Here is a 19,553-nt window from a genome sequence, read left to right on the forward strand (position 1 = left end):
GTCTAAAATGCCATAACTTGCCAGTAAATGAAGCTGGGCATGCAAGTGCATGCATAAAGATAACATATTAGTTACAAAAATTATAATTGTCCTATCATTATCTTTTCTTTCTTTCCTGAACCAGAGTAAATTTGCCATAATCTACCAAGAATCTCATGATAAGTAATGTTAGAAATAGTTTGGTTTTTTTTTCATTTTTAGCTGCCAACTGTCTATTTTAGACATAACATCACCCTTGACTGTAGGCTTCCACATAAAAGCAAGATGAACAGTAAGGTCTCTAAGCAAGCATGAATGATTGGCTGCAGATTCTTTACCAAAAAGGGAGTTTATTTACTCCACACAGGTCATAAATTTCTTTAGAAAAACTATCAGTGGTAATCTACATGTGGTGTTTAGTAAATAGAGCTTTCCTCTGCTTCCATCACTCCATGTTCTTCAATTGTCAAAAACAGTGGAAGATGGTTTTTTTTGTGCCTAACAATACAAATTATTCCAGCTCTCTAAAATGTAGTGGAAATAATAAACTGAAAGGCTTAACATGTTCTTCAAGATGGGCATTTGGACATGGAAATACGAAAGGATAAGGTCAGTAAGTGGAAGCAGCATGTTAGATGAAGTCTTGCCTCTGCTTCTCTTACATGAAGCAGCACCTTAGTCCATGAAAGCTCCCATTGAAATCAGTGGAACTGCAGACAGAATAAGCATTTTCTTTCTTTTCTTAACAAGTTTTTAAAAAAAGAAAAAAAAGAAAAAAAAAAGAAAAAAAAGGAGGGTGGGATCTGCCTTTTCATGTAACGGGCTTTTATCTGCTCAAAAATCGCGCTAACCTCAGGGTGCCAAGCACAGTATCTTTGAAAGCATTCCAGGGATGGGAAGAGCTCCTCTATCTTCTCCACTACAAAGGGAAGCTTGGTAGTAATGAGAGCTGCTGTGGTCTTCCAGGAAAGGTATTGCATCTGCTTTGCCCCCTCTGAGGACCTCTTGCTTGTTCTTCCTGAATACTTCCAGGTTATGTCGTTCTTCTTGTATTTCACATAGGAAAACATCTTAGTGACTGTCTTTGTGTTGAGTTTTGTGAGAAGACAGAGGATTCTCTCTTGCTTTTCAATATGTGCATTTAATAAACTATGTAAATATTTATATAGTAAACTAGAATAACAGGTTTTGGTATTACATCACATAAGCTCCTAATATCATAATGCTCCTAATATCCAAAGGTCAGAGAACATTGTTCACATTTGAATGTCTACTGTTAATGATGAAGATTTTAATTATTCTTGATCCTTCTAGGGCCAGACCAGCATTTGAAACAAATAGTTTAGAACTTACTGTGCTTATCATAACTGAATGATGAAGTGTGTTGTGAAAGAAATGTCCAGAATTTGTACATAACTATTTTTTCTATCACTTCAAAACAGACTACTGGAAAAAAATCTGTAGAGAACTTTGACTTCTGAACTAAGAGTATAAGCCAGATTTCAGCCTGCAAGGAATTTTTATGGTTGAATTATAGACTTCTAAAAGACACAATTTAAAACTGAACTGCTGACAGTCATTCTGATTATATTTTTTCTAAGCTACTATTAACTAGGATGAGACCTTAAAGGAGGAATAGATCCCATCCCTATCTGCTGACTCAAGAGTTTCTTATCCTTTACTCTAAAGCAGTGCAGCCTACTGTCAGGGACAATATTGGTCAGACTTGACTGACTACAGATCCAATCCAGTCTAGCAAGTCCAGTGCTGCCATGGAGGCTTTGCAAAATTCAGCTGCCAACTCCTCCATCTGTACTGAGCACGCGCGAGAAAAACCTCAACAATTTTCAGCAGCTTCTAACTCAGCCAAATTTGGGTGGATCCTTTTAGTCAGGGACAACAAAAGGAACTTATCTGTTTTTTTCTCCTTATTCCTCTTCTACTCAGTAAAACTTCCCATCCCAGCTCTGAAATAGATATTGGGCTGAAATCTTAAAATGTTGTGAAACAATGTGTTTTCTCTTAATGCTGATCTTACAAGCAGCAAAAGTATTTCTGCTGCAAGTTTCCAAAGAATTCAACTTGAGGCAGACTCAGGATTGAAAAGATCATCCTGAACAGCTAAAATTTGGCAACATTATGTGAGTGAAAACAAGGTCTTAGACCGGAAAGTGGTAGACAAGTTTAGCTACAGATACTGCTGGCAGCTTCACCTATAACATTTTTTCTGCCAGATCTTTGTCGTCTATTACTAGAGAGAATAATTCCTGTGATGTCTAATGTTTTGTCACCTGTCCTTATGGCTTGTTTTGGGACTGGCACTGTTGTCTCCTGTTACTTGGCTGCCAATTCCACAGCACTCGACTTAAGGGATTGCTCCTGTTCTGCCCCCACACTCAAGGGCTGAAGGCCACACCTGATGTGGGGCACACACACATTTCTGCTAAGCTGTATGCTCAGCAGTTTTAGGATTACATTATGTCACACCAGAAATATGATTATTCTTGATGCCCTGATCTGGCCTGAGTGAATTTTCAGGAAAGAAAAGGCAAAAAAAGTTCTTATGGTCCTTAAAGTGTTGGTTTGCTTTGCCCATTATGCTTGTTCAATATTTGCCATTACCATATGCCTCCTTCTATTTCACTCCTGTAGACTGCACCATCTCTTTCATAGTTGTTTGTTTTCATCCTTTTTAGAACAAGTCTGTCACTATTCAGTGTTTTACTAATACTTCAAGTCTTGTGTTATTAACAAAAAAAAAAAAAAAAAAAAATCCTGCCATCCATGCTATTGAAAATAGATTTACAATGTGAATTGTCATCATTGTAACACCAAGAGAGTAATGCAAGGATCTGGTGCTGTGCTTGTGGTTAGAAACACTAAAAATCCCTCTCCCACTCAAGAATGACTTACATCTTGTAGTATCTCCTGCATGAGCTTTATGGAGCTTGTATCTGGCCAGAGAGCACTTCATTAGACTCTTAAAAAACAGCATGCAAATTCAGGGACTCTGCAAGGTTCCAGAGGTATAAACACTTTTTAATTACAGCTATACCACCCACTTTCCCCACAGTTAGTCAAGAGAACCAGTTTTCACTAAGGTCAACAGAAAAAAATAATTATGCAGTTTCTGGCGCATGTTACTTTTACATAAGCTGAAATAAGGAAAAAAAAAATTAAGTTATCATTTTTTAGCCTTTATATCCCTAACACAATATACTGATTTCATCTGAATTCATGCAAGGGGAAAAAAACCCCACCTTTTCCTCAATCTGAAATTATTTAAACTGAAGCTGGAAGGAGAATTAATGGGAAGGGACAAAGTAGGTCTTGCCGTGAAAAATGACAGTTCTCCCTTAATTATGAGGACCCTAGCAACTTCCTAAAGCTAATTTTTAGTTTGCATTTTGCACTCAAAAAAAAAAATTATTTGAGAAAGACAGGCCATACATTTTTCTAATCCTACTACACGTTCAGGTTTTTAGTGCCAGAAGGCACAGGTCATACTTTCTCTTTCCAACACCGTTACAAGATGACAAGTAGGCCAACATTTCTTGCTCCTCATGATGATGACATTGTCATTTGCTGCTTTAAACCTCTCTGAAATACGTGCAATCCCAATGGGGCATAAGAGGCTGCGGACAGGGAGGGAAATGGGAAAACTCTACCATAGGACCCACACCATAGGCTTGCAGTCCCTGCTTAAGAGAAGCAGAAAATATATCATTTAGGAAAAATGCAGAAGCAGTAAACTTTGTTGTTTGTACAGCCCATGTTTTGCTGTGTGCTGTGGAAAAGCCAACAGTTTTTCAGCAGGGACAGGGTAGGCTTCCTACCAGATTTCCAAATTTTTTTTCCTGGTATTACTGGATGCCAAGCCCTGCTCATCTTTGGACCTCTGAGAATTTATATACGTATTTTTCTATCTCAAAATGTATACAGGTAGTAGTTAAGACCTCATTCTGTACTGAAGGAAAACTTGCTAAAAGTCTTGTCGGAGATCCCAGAACATTCAGCATCAAATCATGAAACAGAACACAAGAGTCTTAGCCCTCAGCCCTCACTTCCTACTGAAAATGCTAGGGGGAAAAGTAATCTGTCATTCATTTTTTATGCAGTCATTTTGTAGCCTCTCTATCAAATCTTTATATTTTTGTTTATATCAGGGACTATAAATGCTAAAAAGCAGTGCATAATGCTGAAATATTAAATGCTTCAATTTAATTTCAGGACACAAAGAATCTTCTTTTATCTGGTCTGTAAATCAGTGGGGCAGGGACACAGTAGTTAAACAAACCATAGTAGTCCATAGTCTGAGTAAGAATGCTGCAGTTATAGAACTCATTGCCACACGCCTACTTAGCAGACCCAATAACGTGCTAATCTAGAGTTACTATTTGTCATACTTAAGAAAAAGCAAAGAATAGCTGGGCAAACAGTCAATTTCCAACCAAAGCGAAAGTAAAGCGCTGCCAAGAGACACTGGAGCTTATCTCGCCCCTACTAAATGAATGGAAGTTCGGGCAAAACCTGCTCTAGCATTAAGTTTACTTAAGTTCACATATTTTGGCACGATGGACACTTTCACGAGTGAATAAAAAACTTAGGGAAGGTAGATGTTGGAAACAAGAATATTGGCAATTCTTTCACTATAGTAAAAAGCTGACATTGCTGTAGTCGCTCTGGCTAAAAATATCAAATACAGCAACAAACCCAGTGAACCCATTCATTTATTCCCGTTTCACAAAGGCTATTTACATACATAGAGAGACTCAAAATAAATTCTGTATTCACCGTGTTTGCAGCACATTCCAGCCCAGCAAACTGGCATCGAAACTATTTATTTAGGGAACATCATCCAGGTTAGAATCTTTCATATCTGATAATTATTTTTCATCTTGAGCACCCAGTACTTACAACAGGAGCATACTGGGCCTATGTTTTAGAAATGTGACGGTAAACAAACTCAGTGCTCTTTAAAACATTACCATTTGTCCAAAAGCAGTCTAATTATGGCTGTATTCATAACACAGTTAAAAGTGAAAAAGCTAAAAAGACAATATAAATTGCAGCAAGCACAGCCATACTAATGAAAATTCGATACTGTAAAGTGGATCTGGAGGTGTTTGTTAAGATATAACTTGCAGCGCAAGCACATTTTTTCACCAACCTCCTACAATTCTCTAAGATCTTAAAATATGACCCATTTTGCAACCAGTGCTAAAATTCCGAGAAGTTCTGAAATAAAACCCGAGGAAAGCTGAGCAGCAGGGTTGCTCTCTATTCCAGCCAAATCCAAGCCAATGTTCCAGATTATATATATCATAGCATGAATGACTTCTGCTGAAAAATCCCATACAGCTTTTATGTAGGTTCATAAACATTACTGGTACTTTTATTAATTTGTCCATAACCATTTAAATAAAATTCTAGAACTCTGAGCCGTGATCTGTTCCAGACTGTAGTAAGTTCCTGTTAAATGTGTAAATATTCAGCAGAAAGATATTTTTGCACAGAGACTGAAAATCAGCTGTGCCAGATACCTGAAACTTTGTTAGGGCACTCAGTGGAAAATTTTATTTTGACATTATAAATAACTCTGGACTATTTTAAGTGACCTTGAACTGGTAGCTTCCAATGACTTATTTTAGTTTATCCTAATTAACTTTTTATTTTATTTTAGTAGGAAGAGAGATGACTGTAAAATTTTTAGTGTAACTAATTAAAAGTGGAAAGGTATCTTCTTGTTTTAAATGAAATAAATCATGATTGTCAGGCTTATATAGCATTTGGATATAAAACAACTCTTTGCCTTCTTTCTAGCGCCTTTGGAATGGCTCTTTGGGAATGTATTAGAGCCAGCTACAGAAGAGGGGAAGGAAGCCAAAAGAATCTATGGACATAAATATTTTGCCAAAATAAGTATGAACAAAGTTATTTTCTGTATCACAACCACAGCAAACCAGAGCTTCTACGTATATACTAATCCGTATAGGTGATGAGTAATTGCGCTTTGGAAACGCCCGTGGCCACTTTTGGGGGACATTAGATCCCTGTGGTTGTCGGGAGAAGTAGGGCGAGCTCAGGAGGGGCTTGCAGCGTTACCCAACCACATGGATCGCGTCTTCTCAACGGGATAGAAAACTTCCAGAGCCCTTCCAACCTTGGGCCGGGAAAAGAAAAGGAAAAAAAAAAAAAAAAAAACCAACAAAAACAAACCAAAACAACCGTTGAGGAAATGAACAAGAGGAGGGCGCAGATCCCTGCGAGGCAGTGGGTCGGGGGTGCCGCTCCCCGCGGCAAGCGTGGGAAAGCCGCGGAGCGGAGGGAGGGATGGAAGGAGGCATGGCTGCGGAGCCGGGGCTGGGTGGGCGCCCGGCGGGCGCGGAGCCGCAGCCGCAGCCGCAGCCGCAGCCGCGGTGCGCGGAGCGAGAGCTCTCCCCTGTGACCGATCGGCGGAGCTTGCGGGCTGTTCTTTGCTCCGGAGCCGAGCGGGGCAGGAGACGCCGCCGCCGCCTCTGCTCGCACCTTCCCCGGGCACAGCAGGGCTTTGCCCCGGGGGGGCAAAAATTGGGGGGTAGCGGGGCAGGAGGGCGCGGGGGCAGCGGTGCCACCCGGCAGGAGGAGGGCGCGGAGGCTCCGCGGGTGCAGAAACAGCCCCGGAGGTGCCCCCAGCACCAGCAGCCACCCACGGACACGCCGACCCCGGGTATGCGGGCAGCTCCGCCCGGCTTTTGCCGCAGGGTCCGGCGGGACAAACGCGGCTGGCTCGGGAAGCGGCTCGGGGCTCGGAAGGGCTCTTGGAAGGGCCGCATCCCCCGCATCCCAGAGCGCAGACAGACACACACACAGCGCCCCGAGTCACACGCAGGCGGCGAGCAAGGAGCACACACGCAGCGCCGACTTTTTACAAGAAGGTGGAAGTAGCAAGTCGGAGTAAAGCCTTAGAAATTAGAGGGCGGGTTGTGATAGGCTGTTATCTGCGCGGGGAGGCGGTGACACTTTCATACCATTGGGTATGTAAATGGTTTTTAATAAGATCTGCCCTTTTTTTCTTTTCTTTTTTTTTTTTTTTTTTTTTTTTAAGGGAGAAAACAAACCAGACTCCCTTTACCTTAATAGTCTGAAGGGGGTTTTATAGCTTTCATTCATTCAAGGAAATGGTTTAGGCTTTAGACTACCGGAGACTTAGCAAAAAACTCTTTGGCACCAGATTATTCTTTCTTCTTTTTTTTTTTTTTTTTTTTTTTTTTTTGCAAGCAAGATTTTTTATGTTTTTTTCTTTTTTTCTTTTTTTTTTTTTTTTAATTTAAACAAACAAGCCCTAGCCCAAAAGTGTTAATGGAAAAAACCCGGAGAGAAGTGGAGATCGGTGACCGTCTCCTGCTCCCCCCCTTCCCCGTCCCTCTCCCCATGGGTGAGAGTTTCTACTCCTGGGGGGGATGCACATTGGTTTATTTATTTTGAAGGCTGCAAAAGTCTGAGGACTGAAGCACCACGTGCTGCTGACTCTCATCAGCATAATGATCGCCTTAGCCAGCGAGTCCTGTATATATAAACCACAAAAACCTAATCATTAGAAATCCCAGCCTCCAAAAACCACATTCAGGACAAAAAAACTGTGGCGTGGGTTTGTTATTTTTTTTCCGGCTCCTTCATCTTCCCCGACCTCAACTTCTTGGGACCCAAAAGAAGTTTGTAACTTTTGGTTGCTTTTTTTTCATAATTATTATTTTTAACCCGATTTTCCAGAAAGAAAAATAACTCAAACAAAGCGAAATTTTAATGATTTTTTTTTTTTTTTTTTTTTTGCTGCTGTTGTTCATCAAGGGCGGAAAAAAAAAAAAGCAAGATTTTTGTTCGCCTATTCAACTCAACGGACTTGGATCCAGCAGCGACTTCATGTGAAGGACCGGGCTGCACCGAGGCTGCCTTTTCCTAGAATTTGCTTGTTCATATTTTAGAAATCAGCCTAAGGAGGGGTGTTTTATTGTTGTGTTGGTTGTTTTTTTTTTTTTTCTCAGCTATGATCCCCGCTTCTTTTTCCCTGGGAATCTGAAAGTTCAACTTTCCTTAAGTCCTGATCGTCCGAAAGGAACTAGATAAAAAGTCTCTTCTAATTATCAGCCCTGTGACTTTCCTCTTCACCCCAACAATCCCAGTAATTTTGTTTCCCCGCCGAAATCGCTTCGGGAGCGCCTTTTTTTTGGAGGGGGGGAGCCACTTTTCCCAAGCCCCTTCCCGAGCTCCCGCTTCCTGAAGCCAAAGGCAATAAGCGGGAGAGCCCAGCGGCTCCTCGCCTCTGTCCCAGCGAAGCTTTTTGTTTGCTCCCTTTTTTTTTTCTTTCTTTTTTTTTTTTTTTTTTTTTTTTTTTTTTCTGTGTGTGTGTCCGGAGGAGGAAGATTTCTTCGGAGGAAACCGGGACGTTCCCCTGAACCCCCCCCTTCTCCTCTCCGCTCCTCTCCGGGGCTGAGTTACGCTACGATTCTGGCGGCCACCAGCAGCAGCAGCCCAGGAAGCTGAACCAGCAGCGAGTTCTACTTCTCCCAAGACAATTTCTGGAAAATCCGAAAAGGAAAAGAAGACGTGGAGGGAGGGGAAGAAAAAGGGGAAGAAACTCGAGCACTTGAGGGAAGAAGCGGTGGCTAGAAGGAGGGAAAAGAGCAGAGAGACTGTGCGAGAAGGAAGGAAGGAAGGAAGGAGGAGGAGAAGCGGCAGCGCTTTGCAGCTGGGCAGAAGCCGGGACCATGCAGTTTCCAGCCGGGCTGTGCTGAGAGGGGCAGCCCCGGACCCACTGCCAGCCTCTGCCTCCTCGCTGCCCCAGGCTGCTGGCGCCCCCAGACCGGCATCACCCCTCGCCCCATCTTTCACCCCTCGTCCATCTTTCTTTTTTAAAAAAAAAAACAAAACAGACCAAAAACAGACTGAGATTTTTTTTCCTCATACATTTAATCCGCTCCTTTTTTTTTTCTACTTTTTGTCTGATTTGCTTTTTTTGCCCCTTATCCTCACCCTCCACTTTTTCATTCACCCCTTTTTTCGCTAGATATATTTTTTTTTACAACCCCCACCCCCCACTACACGCCTCCTCTACCAGTGATCCCCCTACCGCTCCCCCCCCCCCGCCCCCCAATTCGCTAACTTGTGGCTGTTGTGATGCGTATTCCCGTAGATCCCAGCACCAGCCGGAGGTTCAGCCCCCCCTCCAGCAGCCTGCAGCCCGGCAAGATGAGCGAGGTCAGCCCGGTGGTGGTAGCCCAGCAGCAGCAGCAGCAGCAGCAGCAACAGGACGCGGCGGCCGCCGTGCCCCGGCTGCGCCCCCACGATAACCGCACCATGGTGGAGATCATCGCTGACCACCCCGCCGAGCTGGTCCGTACCGACAGCCCCAACTTCCTCTGCTCCGTCCTGCCCTCGCACTGGCGCTGCAACAAGACCCTCCCGGTGGCGTTCAAGGTGAGACACCCCCCTCCCGCAGCCGCCGCGGCCCGGGATGCTCCCCCCGCGCCCCCTGCCCTTCCTCCCGCAGGGGCTTCTGTGCCCCCACCCCCCGGGCCGCAGTGTCTCCGGTGATCCCCGTCCTGCAGGAGCTTCTGTGCCCCGCGGCCCGGAGGGATTTCTCTCTGTGTGTCCCGCAGTTCCACTCCCCCAGCCCCGTCCTTCAGTGCCTTCTGTGCCCCCCGGCCCGCAGGGACTTTTGTGTCCTCCCCCGGCCCTCAGGGACTTCTGTGCCCTCCTGTCCCCCGTCCTGCAGCATCCCCAGTGCCTCACCGGCCCGCAGGGGTTTCTGTGTCCCCCCGACCCTCTCGCCGCCGCGATGTCTCCCGTGGCCCTCGGGCTGCAGTGCCTCCTGTGTCCCCCCTCACGCCCCCAGCCCAGCAATGCCTCCCCGTGCACCCCCATCCTGCAACGCCTCCTGTGCCCCTGCGGCCCGGGGGGCTTCTCTGACCCCCAGTCCTGCAATGACTCCCGTGTTCCCGCCCTCCCCTCCAAGTGTTCAAGTCTCGGAGTGCCTTCTGTATCCTGTCACCGTCCTGCTGTGCCTGCTGTGCCCCCGTTCCGCGATGTCTCGGAGTGCGGCCCCGCAGTGCCTCTCACCCCACTCTCCCGGTCCTGCAGTGGCCGCCGTGCCTCCCGTCCTGCCGCGCTTCCCGTGCCCGCCGTGCGCCAGCTCTGCCCCCCTCACCCTTGCTGCGCCCCCGCTGCCCCCCATGCTCTGCCCGCCCCCCCTGCACGGCCCGCACCCCCGGAGCCATCCCGTTATCTCCATCCCCGCGGGGCACCGCTGGCGTGTTCCCCCCGCAGCCCAGGGGCACCCTGTGCCCCCCTCAGCATCCCCCCGGGAGACACCCCCTGCTCCCCATAGTCTCTCCCCATGGGCTTTTTTTTTTTTTTTTTTGGAGAAACCTGCTTTCCCTCCCTGGGGAAGGAGGAATTCAGCCCTCGGCCGGAGATAAGTGTGGCACCCCTCCACCTCGAGAAATGAGTCCCTGACCCACGGGGGTTCCCCTTTCTCCTCTCCGCTCCCGGGAGTGGGACTGGAGGATTTGGGGTGGCTCTGAAGCGTGCGGGGGGCGGCTGCAGTCCGAGGGTCAGGCTGCAGTGGCAGAGTGGGATCGGGGCTTTGCCCCCCAACAGCCCGGGCAGAGATGGGGCTGGGAAAGGGGGACACGGAGCACCTGGAGGGGGGGGACACGGGGCCCCTTCACTTCTCCTGGTGGACAGCCGGGGAAGTGGCTGCCCAGAGACGCTCTCCTTGGCAGGGTCGCACATTTCCATAATAAATCCCACCCCGCTCTGCACTGGGGATGCTGCTTTTAATTTTCTGTCTCCATCCCCACGGCGCGCTAATGAGAGGAAACGATTTTTGAAAAAAACCTGCAATAATAACAACAATAATTGCGGGCTTTAAAGCAAGCCTTTTTCCTCCTCTAGCAATATTTCCAAGTGTTCCCCCTGGAGTTTTCCTTTCCGTGGCTTTTGGTAGGGAGGGGGCGATGGCTGGGGTGTCCCCAAGTGCCTTCCTGAGCAGGGCATGGGTCAGAGTGAGGTGGGGTGGCCCTGCGAGGATCTCAACATATCCACATTTTTCTGTGGAAAATAACACACCTGGAGATCCCTGAAAAGACAGAAAAGCTTGGAAACAGTCTCACCCAGTGCGTACCAGAACATTGCCTTTTTCTTGTGTTTCCCGACTGCCAGCCGTGTTATCATGGCCATTTGTTCGGGAAGAAATAGTAAAAGTGCTTAAATGAGCCCCTGGTAAAGTGAGTGGTGATAGTGATGGAGGTTTGCTTTGAAGATGTTACGGGTGTGCGGGTGAGGCTTGAGGGGTGTGCGGGTGAGTCTTGGCTAAAGTGCTCGTGTGTGTGGGAACAGCTTGGAGAGGCTGGAATTGCGGGAGGAACCCTTTGCACTGGGCCTGCTTGTGCAGGACACAATGGTCAGACTGAGCAGAAATGGCAGGAAAATGGGGTGTCTTTTGGCTTGGTGTAGCACTCAGAGGCTCTCTACATGTGGATCACAGTGATTCTGATTCAGAGGGGCTGCAGGGTAAGGAGGAGGAGCTTTCAGAGAATTGTGATTATAATTTAATTGAGCGCTAGATTAAGTTGGTGTTATAGTTACTCTTTAAAGCAGGGATGCAGGAGCTGTTGCATTATCGTGTTCACATTGCCGTTCTCATTTGAGGTGTCTGAGCCTTCTCCTACCTCACAGCAATTCAAAGGATGCGGTCGCATCTCGTTAGAATAAGGGAAAGATCTAAACTAAATATTAAAGTATTTAGAATATTATTACAATAAGAATGCTTACCTGTGATTAAAAGGTAGACAAAGTATTAGACCGTTCCCCAACCATTTTGTGTTCATATATATGTATTTATATGTCTTACATGTGGGTCTTGTGTTTGATTGCTGACATGGAGGTGTAGATCTGACCGATTTTCAGATGCGTCAGAGGCACACGTTGCCCCTTGCACCCGGCTGCTGTGGGTGCAGCTGTGTTTGCATATGCAATATGCGCTTTTTAAATTATGCCAAAATTATATATGCCCTTCTTTACCTGTAAATTCATTTGAAACTCACTCAAAATGCTTTTGACCATTTAAAAAAAAATCTATTTCATTTTTCAAATGCAACTTGCATGCAGCTGCCCAGTAGTTTTAGACCAAAGGAGCTGCATGTATCATACAGTGAAACACTTGATTGTGTTACAACAGAATGGGAATCAGCTCTGAAAGGGAAAAAAGAGACAGATTTGAGCTATAGAAATCTCAGCTAAACAATAACTTGAACATGAAATAGCTCACAGACAACACACTTTGTGAAGTTTTATTGGCAATAAATAATATGTTGATGATAATGTTTTGAGTGGTGTGTTAAGTGTGTCATAATTCTCTCGCAGCGATCTCGAGCGAAAACGTACGCTGGATATAGCACTGTTTTAATTTAAAAAAACAGATATAAATCATATGCAGGAGAGGAAGTATGTTATAAACAGTGCTGGGTTTGATTATAATTTTTTGAAATAGTGTTGGCTTAGCATTAGGTTTGAATTTTAAGTATTAATATTTGCACACACTGGGGAGGGAGTCCCTGTTGTGTGTTCACTAAGAAGATTGTTCATGCAGACTGGTTTTGTGGGGAAGAGTATTTGATGAGAACTTGTTAATATAGCTCTAGCTGTTAATATTCCAGCATAAAATAAATGGATATTGTTCACCCAGGTCCAAATCATATTCACTTCTTAATCTCAGTAGCCAGCAATACTTTATTTGAGTCGAATCATCAGAATTTGGCCCCTCTGTGGGAGTTTTTACTACAAGTCATAAAGACCCAGATTGCCACATTAGAGGTTAGAAGTGACTTCTGTATGATGTTAATAGCAGCAGAGAGTCTTAGTGGACATAAAGGCAGGGGGAAGAAATGGGATGTGGAGTCTAAAACATCTCCCCAGTAGCACCACAGTAGTTCAGGGTCTGTCAGCATTTCCCTCCAAACCCCAATTTTCAGAGTTTATAACTCAGCTGTTTTAAATAGCTTCAAGCTGAAACCTGCTGTATAAATTTTCAGCCCAGATGTAGATTTGAAACAAAAAGTAGCACGAATCAGTTATTCTGTTTTAAGTTACAGGACACTGAAATGTTTTTAATAGTATCAGATGCTCTTTTGGCAATGTCTGGGAAAAGCATTTTCAATACAGAAGATTTTACATTCAGAGACTGTTTGAATTCAGTGTTTTGCAAGAAAGCTTTTGAAGTGGCAGATATCAATGTTTGAGAGGAACTAGTTAGCATGTACACTAGTGTTGGCCATATTTTTTTTCAGACAAGCATTTTACTCTGCAGAAAGTCTGAGTACCTTCTGTTGTATCGGAGTTTTGCTTTGTGCTTATAACTTCCGTCTTCAGGCCACATACTTCGGCCAGTTCAAATCCCACTGGACCGAAACTGGGCAAACAGGTTGTCTAACCAGAATTGTGTTATGCAAAAAACACATAGTTATTTTCAACTCATAAGAATTGCTTTGGTTTTATTTTGGGGATTAATGTACTTTTTTGAGCTCTAATTGAAAGGAAAAGTAAAAAAAAAAGAGCAAAACCTACTTTTAATCATCAAAATGTCTAGGGAGCTTAATATGGAAAATAAAGATTTTGAAATAGTAGAGATATTGAGTATTAAAGGATAGGCAAGGAATGTGCACTGTGGCTACTTCTAATCTTTAATTTTTAACACAATCCTTACTCATTTCACAGTGCATTTACAATCCTCTTTCTAAGAATATGTAATTAATTTTGTACTGATACATGGCATAATATTGCCAAATCAGGGTTTATGCCAACAGTCGTTCAGTTTGTACAATTACTTTTGAAAACTCTCAAAATGACAGGTACTTCTCCAGGTTTCAGACTTGTTTTGCAAAGCTTTTTTCTACCCAGCGCTTCTACGTACCTTTGCAATAGTCTTAGGCTGTTTTGTGGCAAGAAAGTATCAAAGTGAGAAAAAAATAAGCCTTTTAGTCCTGGTGCGTGGCAGGGGAGCTTCCCATGTTATAGGGCTTTATTTTATGAGCAAAAGTTTTATTTTCATCTCTGACTTCAGTTTGTCTTATCCTTTGGTCCTCTCTGAAGGAGATGAACAGTGATACTGCATCCGAGGTTTCTCAGTAACGATGCTGCTCTTGATTAGATGCGATCGCTCGGCGACAGCAGCAGCACGTGCAGCTCTGGGCTGATAGCTAAGCTGACAAATTGAACTGACACCGAGTGGAAAGGGCAGGAAGAAAAGCTCTGAAAAGCACCAGAGGACAGAGAAGAGCCTTTTAAGGGATTTCGCTCCCTCCTGCCAGGTGTTATAATCTGTACCTGGGTTTGGGACTGAGACAGGGCTGTGATGGCACTACCTGCCCATGTTCTAAGGGTACCTGGGGAGAAAGAGGTGAGCTGAGTCTTCAGGCACTTCGTTCCCTCTTCCCAGGCTCCTGGCAGCCTTGTGCTTCCTGCTGTGCTCTCAGGTGCTTTGCATTTCTGGAGTTAATGTGATTTTTTGTTGTTGTTTTGTGAGGTATAAAAGGCGTAAGGTGCAGCTCCCTGGGATGCTGATGGGCATAACAAGGCTGTCCAGAGATAACATGGTCTGTGGCAGATTGGGAAGGGAGTGGTTTACAAGTAGTCTCAAGCCCCATGCTTCACAGTTTGAGCCATATCCATTTGTTAATGGTTAGAGTCAGCTTTGTAATCTGTTCACCAGATTAGTATTTGTTATTTGATTATTATTTATTATTCCTTACACCTAGCTTTGAAGCTGTTAGACCTGGTTGCTGCCAGACCCAAGGTAGAGAGTTATTGGGACCTCAGATCTTAGCAAAGATGGTTGTTCCTTTGTTTTTATGTTCAGGGACTTTCATATGACATTAAAGTAAAATCTTTGTTTGATACATGAAGACCTCGCAGTAGTTTGTGGCAAATCTTAGCTTATAGTTTTGGCTGGTATTAATTGGTGTTTTATGCAAAAATAGAAAAGCAGATAAATTATTTTCACACAGTGTTTAAGCTTCACTTGATTCTTTCTCTTCAATATTTCTTTTAAATAGAATAAGCTATAGTTTTCAGTAATATGGCCTATTTCTATATTATTATAATTCCTCTTTATTGTTTTAGAGAAACATTGTACAGTTCACTGGACCACATAATGCTCTCCCTATATATCCGGAATTCCTCATTCTTTCCACTGAATTAATATCACCTGCAAACTGCAATTATTAGTTTCAGCCAGGATCATTTATGGAAAAGACATTTCAGGAAGGCCATATGATAAAATATAATATATATTACAGGAGACAGAATAAATTACTCTGAATAATATAAAAACTCATATCTGACCACGTAAATTGGTAATAATTATAAGGGGAGACACTTTGTAGCTTAAGATATTTTTTCAAGTTCTGGCTCAGCCATGCAATATTTCTGAATCTCTTCTTGTTATAAATTTATTTTCAACATCAGAATTAGCCAGCTGGGGAAAATGAGGTTATTTTATTAATATTTTTGTGGACATTTTTTCCCTGTATGTGTATTTTCTTCCTAGTAACTTAGCATTCCTGTGTAACTTTTTTTTTTTGTTTTGCTTTAAGAAGCCACAGAGCACTAACACTGTAGGTATTCCTGGTGTTTTCAAATCAGAAGCTGTCTGCTCTATGACATTTATTTAATCAGATGTTGGAGCACTGCACAACCACTGAAGCATGAAAGGGAGACTATCAGGTAGCTGGAACGCAAGGAGAAATTAAATACTTTGATATCTTCTGTTCACCCATCCTGGAATTTGAGGGAGGTATCAGCACTAACCACATGCGACTCTTGCAAGCACTATGAAAATTTACATGCCTGCAAGGAAATACAGCTTTGTTTTATATTGCACATGAGGAGTTTGAATTCCAGCCATAAAGTGCTCCATTGTAGAGCGTGTTGGGCGTAGAGCTTTGCCTGCTGGTGCCCCGAGTGCCACTCCTGGGATGGGTGGATGCACGGATCCCTCTGCCTTGAAGTCTGAGGAGCTCAGGGGTCAGGGTGATGGGTACAAACAGAACAGACCTCAATCTAGGTGATAAGGCTGCTAATACTAACTTCTAGCTTTCCGTTTTAAATGCTTTCCCATGCATAATTTACAGATACAAGCCTTGCCTTGTGCTCTCTCATTGCTCCCTGCTTGCTAAGAACAAAGTTGTCCTTCAGAAAGCATTAAAGCATGCACTCAGCATAAGGATGTTGAGCGTTTCTGAAGAAATGCAACAATGAAGAAGCTCTGAGAAACGGAGACAACACGCGACGTCTCTGTGTTTGATGTGGCACTTTGCTCTGTGCACAGCGAGTACCAGACTCCTCACCACAGAGCTTCTTCATGAGTGTGGCAGCCTGCAGAGCTGGGAGGGGAGCACACACCTCCAAAGTGTGGCTTCACCAGTCGTGATTGTCTCCCCGTTTTTACAGGTGGTGGCCTTAGGAGAAGTGCCTGATGGGACAGTGGTGACCGTCATGGCTGGAAACGACGAGAACTACTCTGCAGAGCTGCGAAACGCTTCTGCCGTGATGAAGAACCAGGTGGCCAGATTTAATGACTTACGATTTGTGGGCAGAAGTGGAAGAGGTAGGCCGCTGCCTTTTACATGTTCATAATGATGTGAAAAACGGTGCCAAGATGTCAAACTTACTTCACAATGAAATATTGGTTAACCCATAAATCCATTGTTCATAGAATCACAGAAAGGTTTGGTTTGTAAGGGACCTTAAAGCTCATCACATTCCAACCCCCTTGCCATAAGCAGGGACACCTTCCACTAGACCATGTTTTTCAGGTTGTCAGTCTTTTTTTTTTTTGTAGTGATGTACACATATTTTATTGCCAAACTTCAGCATTTGTGCAAAGCAAGTTAGGAGTTTCTGTAGCTTTTTATCAGACAGAGGTTTTGAAAAACAATTCAGGGAGTACCTGCTTCTCTGTTTGAATCACACAGGAAGGGTGGAAGGAAAAGGGAATATCTGTGATCCAGGTTATGCAGAGTCAGGGGAGTGTATTTTGGGCCATGGCAGTGAGAGGTGGAGAATTCCCTTTAGCAGTAGAGCCACTTCTGAAGTTGTAGAAGACCTGTAATTAGGGTCTTCTAATAATATAATAATTAAAAAAATGTATTTTTGCATATCACATGTTCTACAGGTTGTATTCTTTAGGGACTTAAATCTTTCAAGGCTTAGCAGCTGTTGGTAGAAAGCTTGCTAGTGGCTTCTCTGCCCTTTAAACCAAACTGTTGATAACCTGTGAAAATCACCCCCACTTTTCTTTTGAGTAAGCTGGTTGACTTTTTATGAATTGCTGGTAACCTTGGGCATGAACTAAATTCAACCTTTACTTTAAATGACCTTTTTTTTTTTTTTGAGATGTAGAGTGCTGTCATTGTCTTTCAGCTCTTTAGGAGTTTCCTATAATCTGAAAACTGCTCTGCACTTACAGAAAGTTTTGTAATCATTGCAAATTTTCAAGAATTCCTCTTTAAGGGTCGCACACCAACTTTCAAACTTCAGGTAATGATTGAAAGGATAGCTCAAAGGAAGCTGGCACTGCAGTTCTTGTTGCAGAAGTCTTCAGAGTAGTGTTGTATCAGTCATTGATCCAACCTACATATTTTTTCCCTTTATGTGTTGAAGTAATTATTAATTTTTTTCTAAATAGTCCTGCATGAGGCAAAACAAAGCAAAAGAAGCAGAATAATTGTGCTGGGAAATTAGCAATAAGGCAAATTTTACAGTAAGATTCTTTAGAAAGCAGTTGCAGTTATTCTTACAGAAGGAAAGAGTTTTTGTGCAAAAAAAAATTAAATATATGACTGAGACCCAGATAGTCCAAATCAGTCAGCACATTTTTACAAGTGCTTTGTGAAACTGAGTCCATTAGCATGACTTACAGTGACTATTCTTTATTTTAATTACCTAGCCAAAAATTCTCTTTATCATTTTAGAACTTAAAAAGTATTAATAATAGAGAATAACTTGAAAGAAAGAATAATTTTACCAACAGTAATACAACAGAAATATGGAGTTTATTCCCCCTGTGAATAAGGTGTTGCCTATCTGTTCCATTTGTCTTCTTTAAATAATCAGTTTGCTTTGTTATTCTGCTGATGGATTAGGTTTGAAAGTTCTCTGGTTCCATCTCTACTGCTTTGCAGTTGAAGTTCAGTAGTGTATCAGCCTTTTAGTAGTGCTGAAAAAGGATTGAAATGTGATGCACTACCTCTGATCTGAGGATTTAATTTCAAACCTATGATATATACTTTTTATTAAAGCATAGGAAATGAAATAGACAGCCTAAAGCCTCAGTAGATACAGATACAGACACAAGCACAGAGCTCCTAAAATTTGGTTTCAGTAGTTTAATTTATATTTTTATCTAGCAGACTTGGAATAGACTTTTTCTCTGATCAATCTGTGTAGAATCTATGGAAAAGTGATAGTATACTTTTCAAACCCTCAACATATTTATTTAAGAGACTTCAAAGAAAAACAAAGGGTGTGCACTGTTTTACTATATTGGCTTTCTGAGTTTTGGCTAGTTTCCCAAGTAGCAATTTTTATATTTAAAAAAAAAAAAAAAGTAAAAAAAAAGGAAGAAAAAAGACAGACTTAACTGCTTGCAGACTTTTCACGCATGGAAGATGAAGAAAGCTTCTTTTGATGAAGTGTAATTATGTCCAAACAGAGCTGACCCCCTCCCCCTATATTTCTTATGATCTTAACGGAAGAAAGTAGGGCTTTCCCTTTGAAGCAGCCGGGACTCGGTGGAGGATCTGAAATGCTGCATTCTCCTGCCAGAGGCAGGATGGAGAAATTGGTCCAGACTTGTCTTCCAGACTTAGAACAGAGAGGGGTAGAAAGAGCGAGAGAGAAGGAGAGTTATCATTGATGATGGATTTTTAGAACTCTGCTTAAAATAGAAGGAAAAGAAATCAGTAGTTACAAACAGAAGTGAGAAAGCTCCTTACATAGACAAATATCAGTAAATACAAGTCCTGAAGTAGAGCAAGAAAAAATAAACTAATAAAGAAGTTATTTTCAGTGGCAAGAAACTAATCCACACCTGTTCCTGACTTGAGATTTACATCTTTCTAAGCAGCTTGTGCTTTGATCTCTGTATCTCTAAATTTGATTGTGAAGTCTGAATCATCAACTTACCACTTCACCTCCTCTCCCACGTTTTTAGTTGCTTCCCATGGCTCAATGGAGAAACCCGATTTTTATACATATTCATTTTGTTTGCCTGACAGAAGCTTCACGTTTCTGTTTGCATAATTTCTCTTAAACACCTTTTCTGGATTCATGAGAGTAAGTAACTGGAGTGTTTGATGCAAATGCAGCAGTTGTTTGTATGTGGTTTTCAGGCAGTAGCTCACTTTTACAAGCCCGATCCACAGTGCAGAGAAGAAAGAATTCCTGTCTTCAATAAGCAAAGGATCATAACCTTAATTTTGTTGTGTCCCGATACTTTAATCACATTAGCATCTAACTGAAAAAATATGCAACAC

The 19,553-nt window shown here is 43.0% G+C and overlaps 1 protein-coding gene across 6 annotated transcripts in view; it reads left to right on the plus strand.

Annotated features, from left to right (window-relative positions):
- RUNX2 (RUNX family transcription factor 2) overlaps nucleotides 1-19,553 on the plus strand; it is a 223,412-nt gene that overhangs the window by 57,727 nt on the left and 146,132 nt on the right. For 4 of the 6 annotated variants that reach the window (XM_068183236.1, XM_068183237.1, XM_068183238.1 and 1 more), the window contains 2 exons: nucleotides 9,152-9,435; nucleotides 16,468-16,624. In XM_068183236.1, coding sequence (XP_068039337.1) covers nucleotides 9,152-9,435; nucleotides 16,468-16,624 — 441 coding nt within the window. Of the gene's footprint in view, nucleotides 1-8,879; nucleotides 9,436-16,467; nucleotides 16,625-19,553 lie in introns of those variants that run through there. The other 2 variants (XM_068183241.1, XM_068183240.1) reach the window with 2 other exon arrangements.

This window comes from Anomalospiza imberbis, chromosome 3, assembly GCF_031753505.1.
Source record: "Anomalospiza imberbis isolate Cuckoo-Finch-1a 21T00152 chromosome 3, ASM3175350v1, whole genome shotgun sequence".
NCBI lineage: Eukaryota > Metazoa > Chordata > Aves > Passeriformes > Viduidae > Anomalospiza > Anomalospiza imberbis.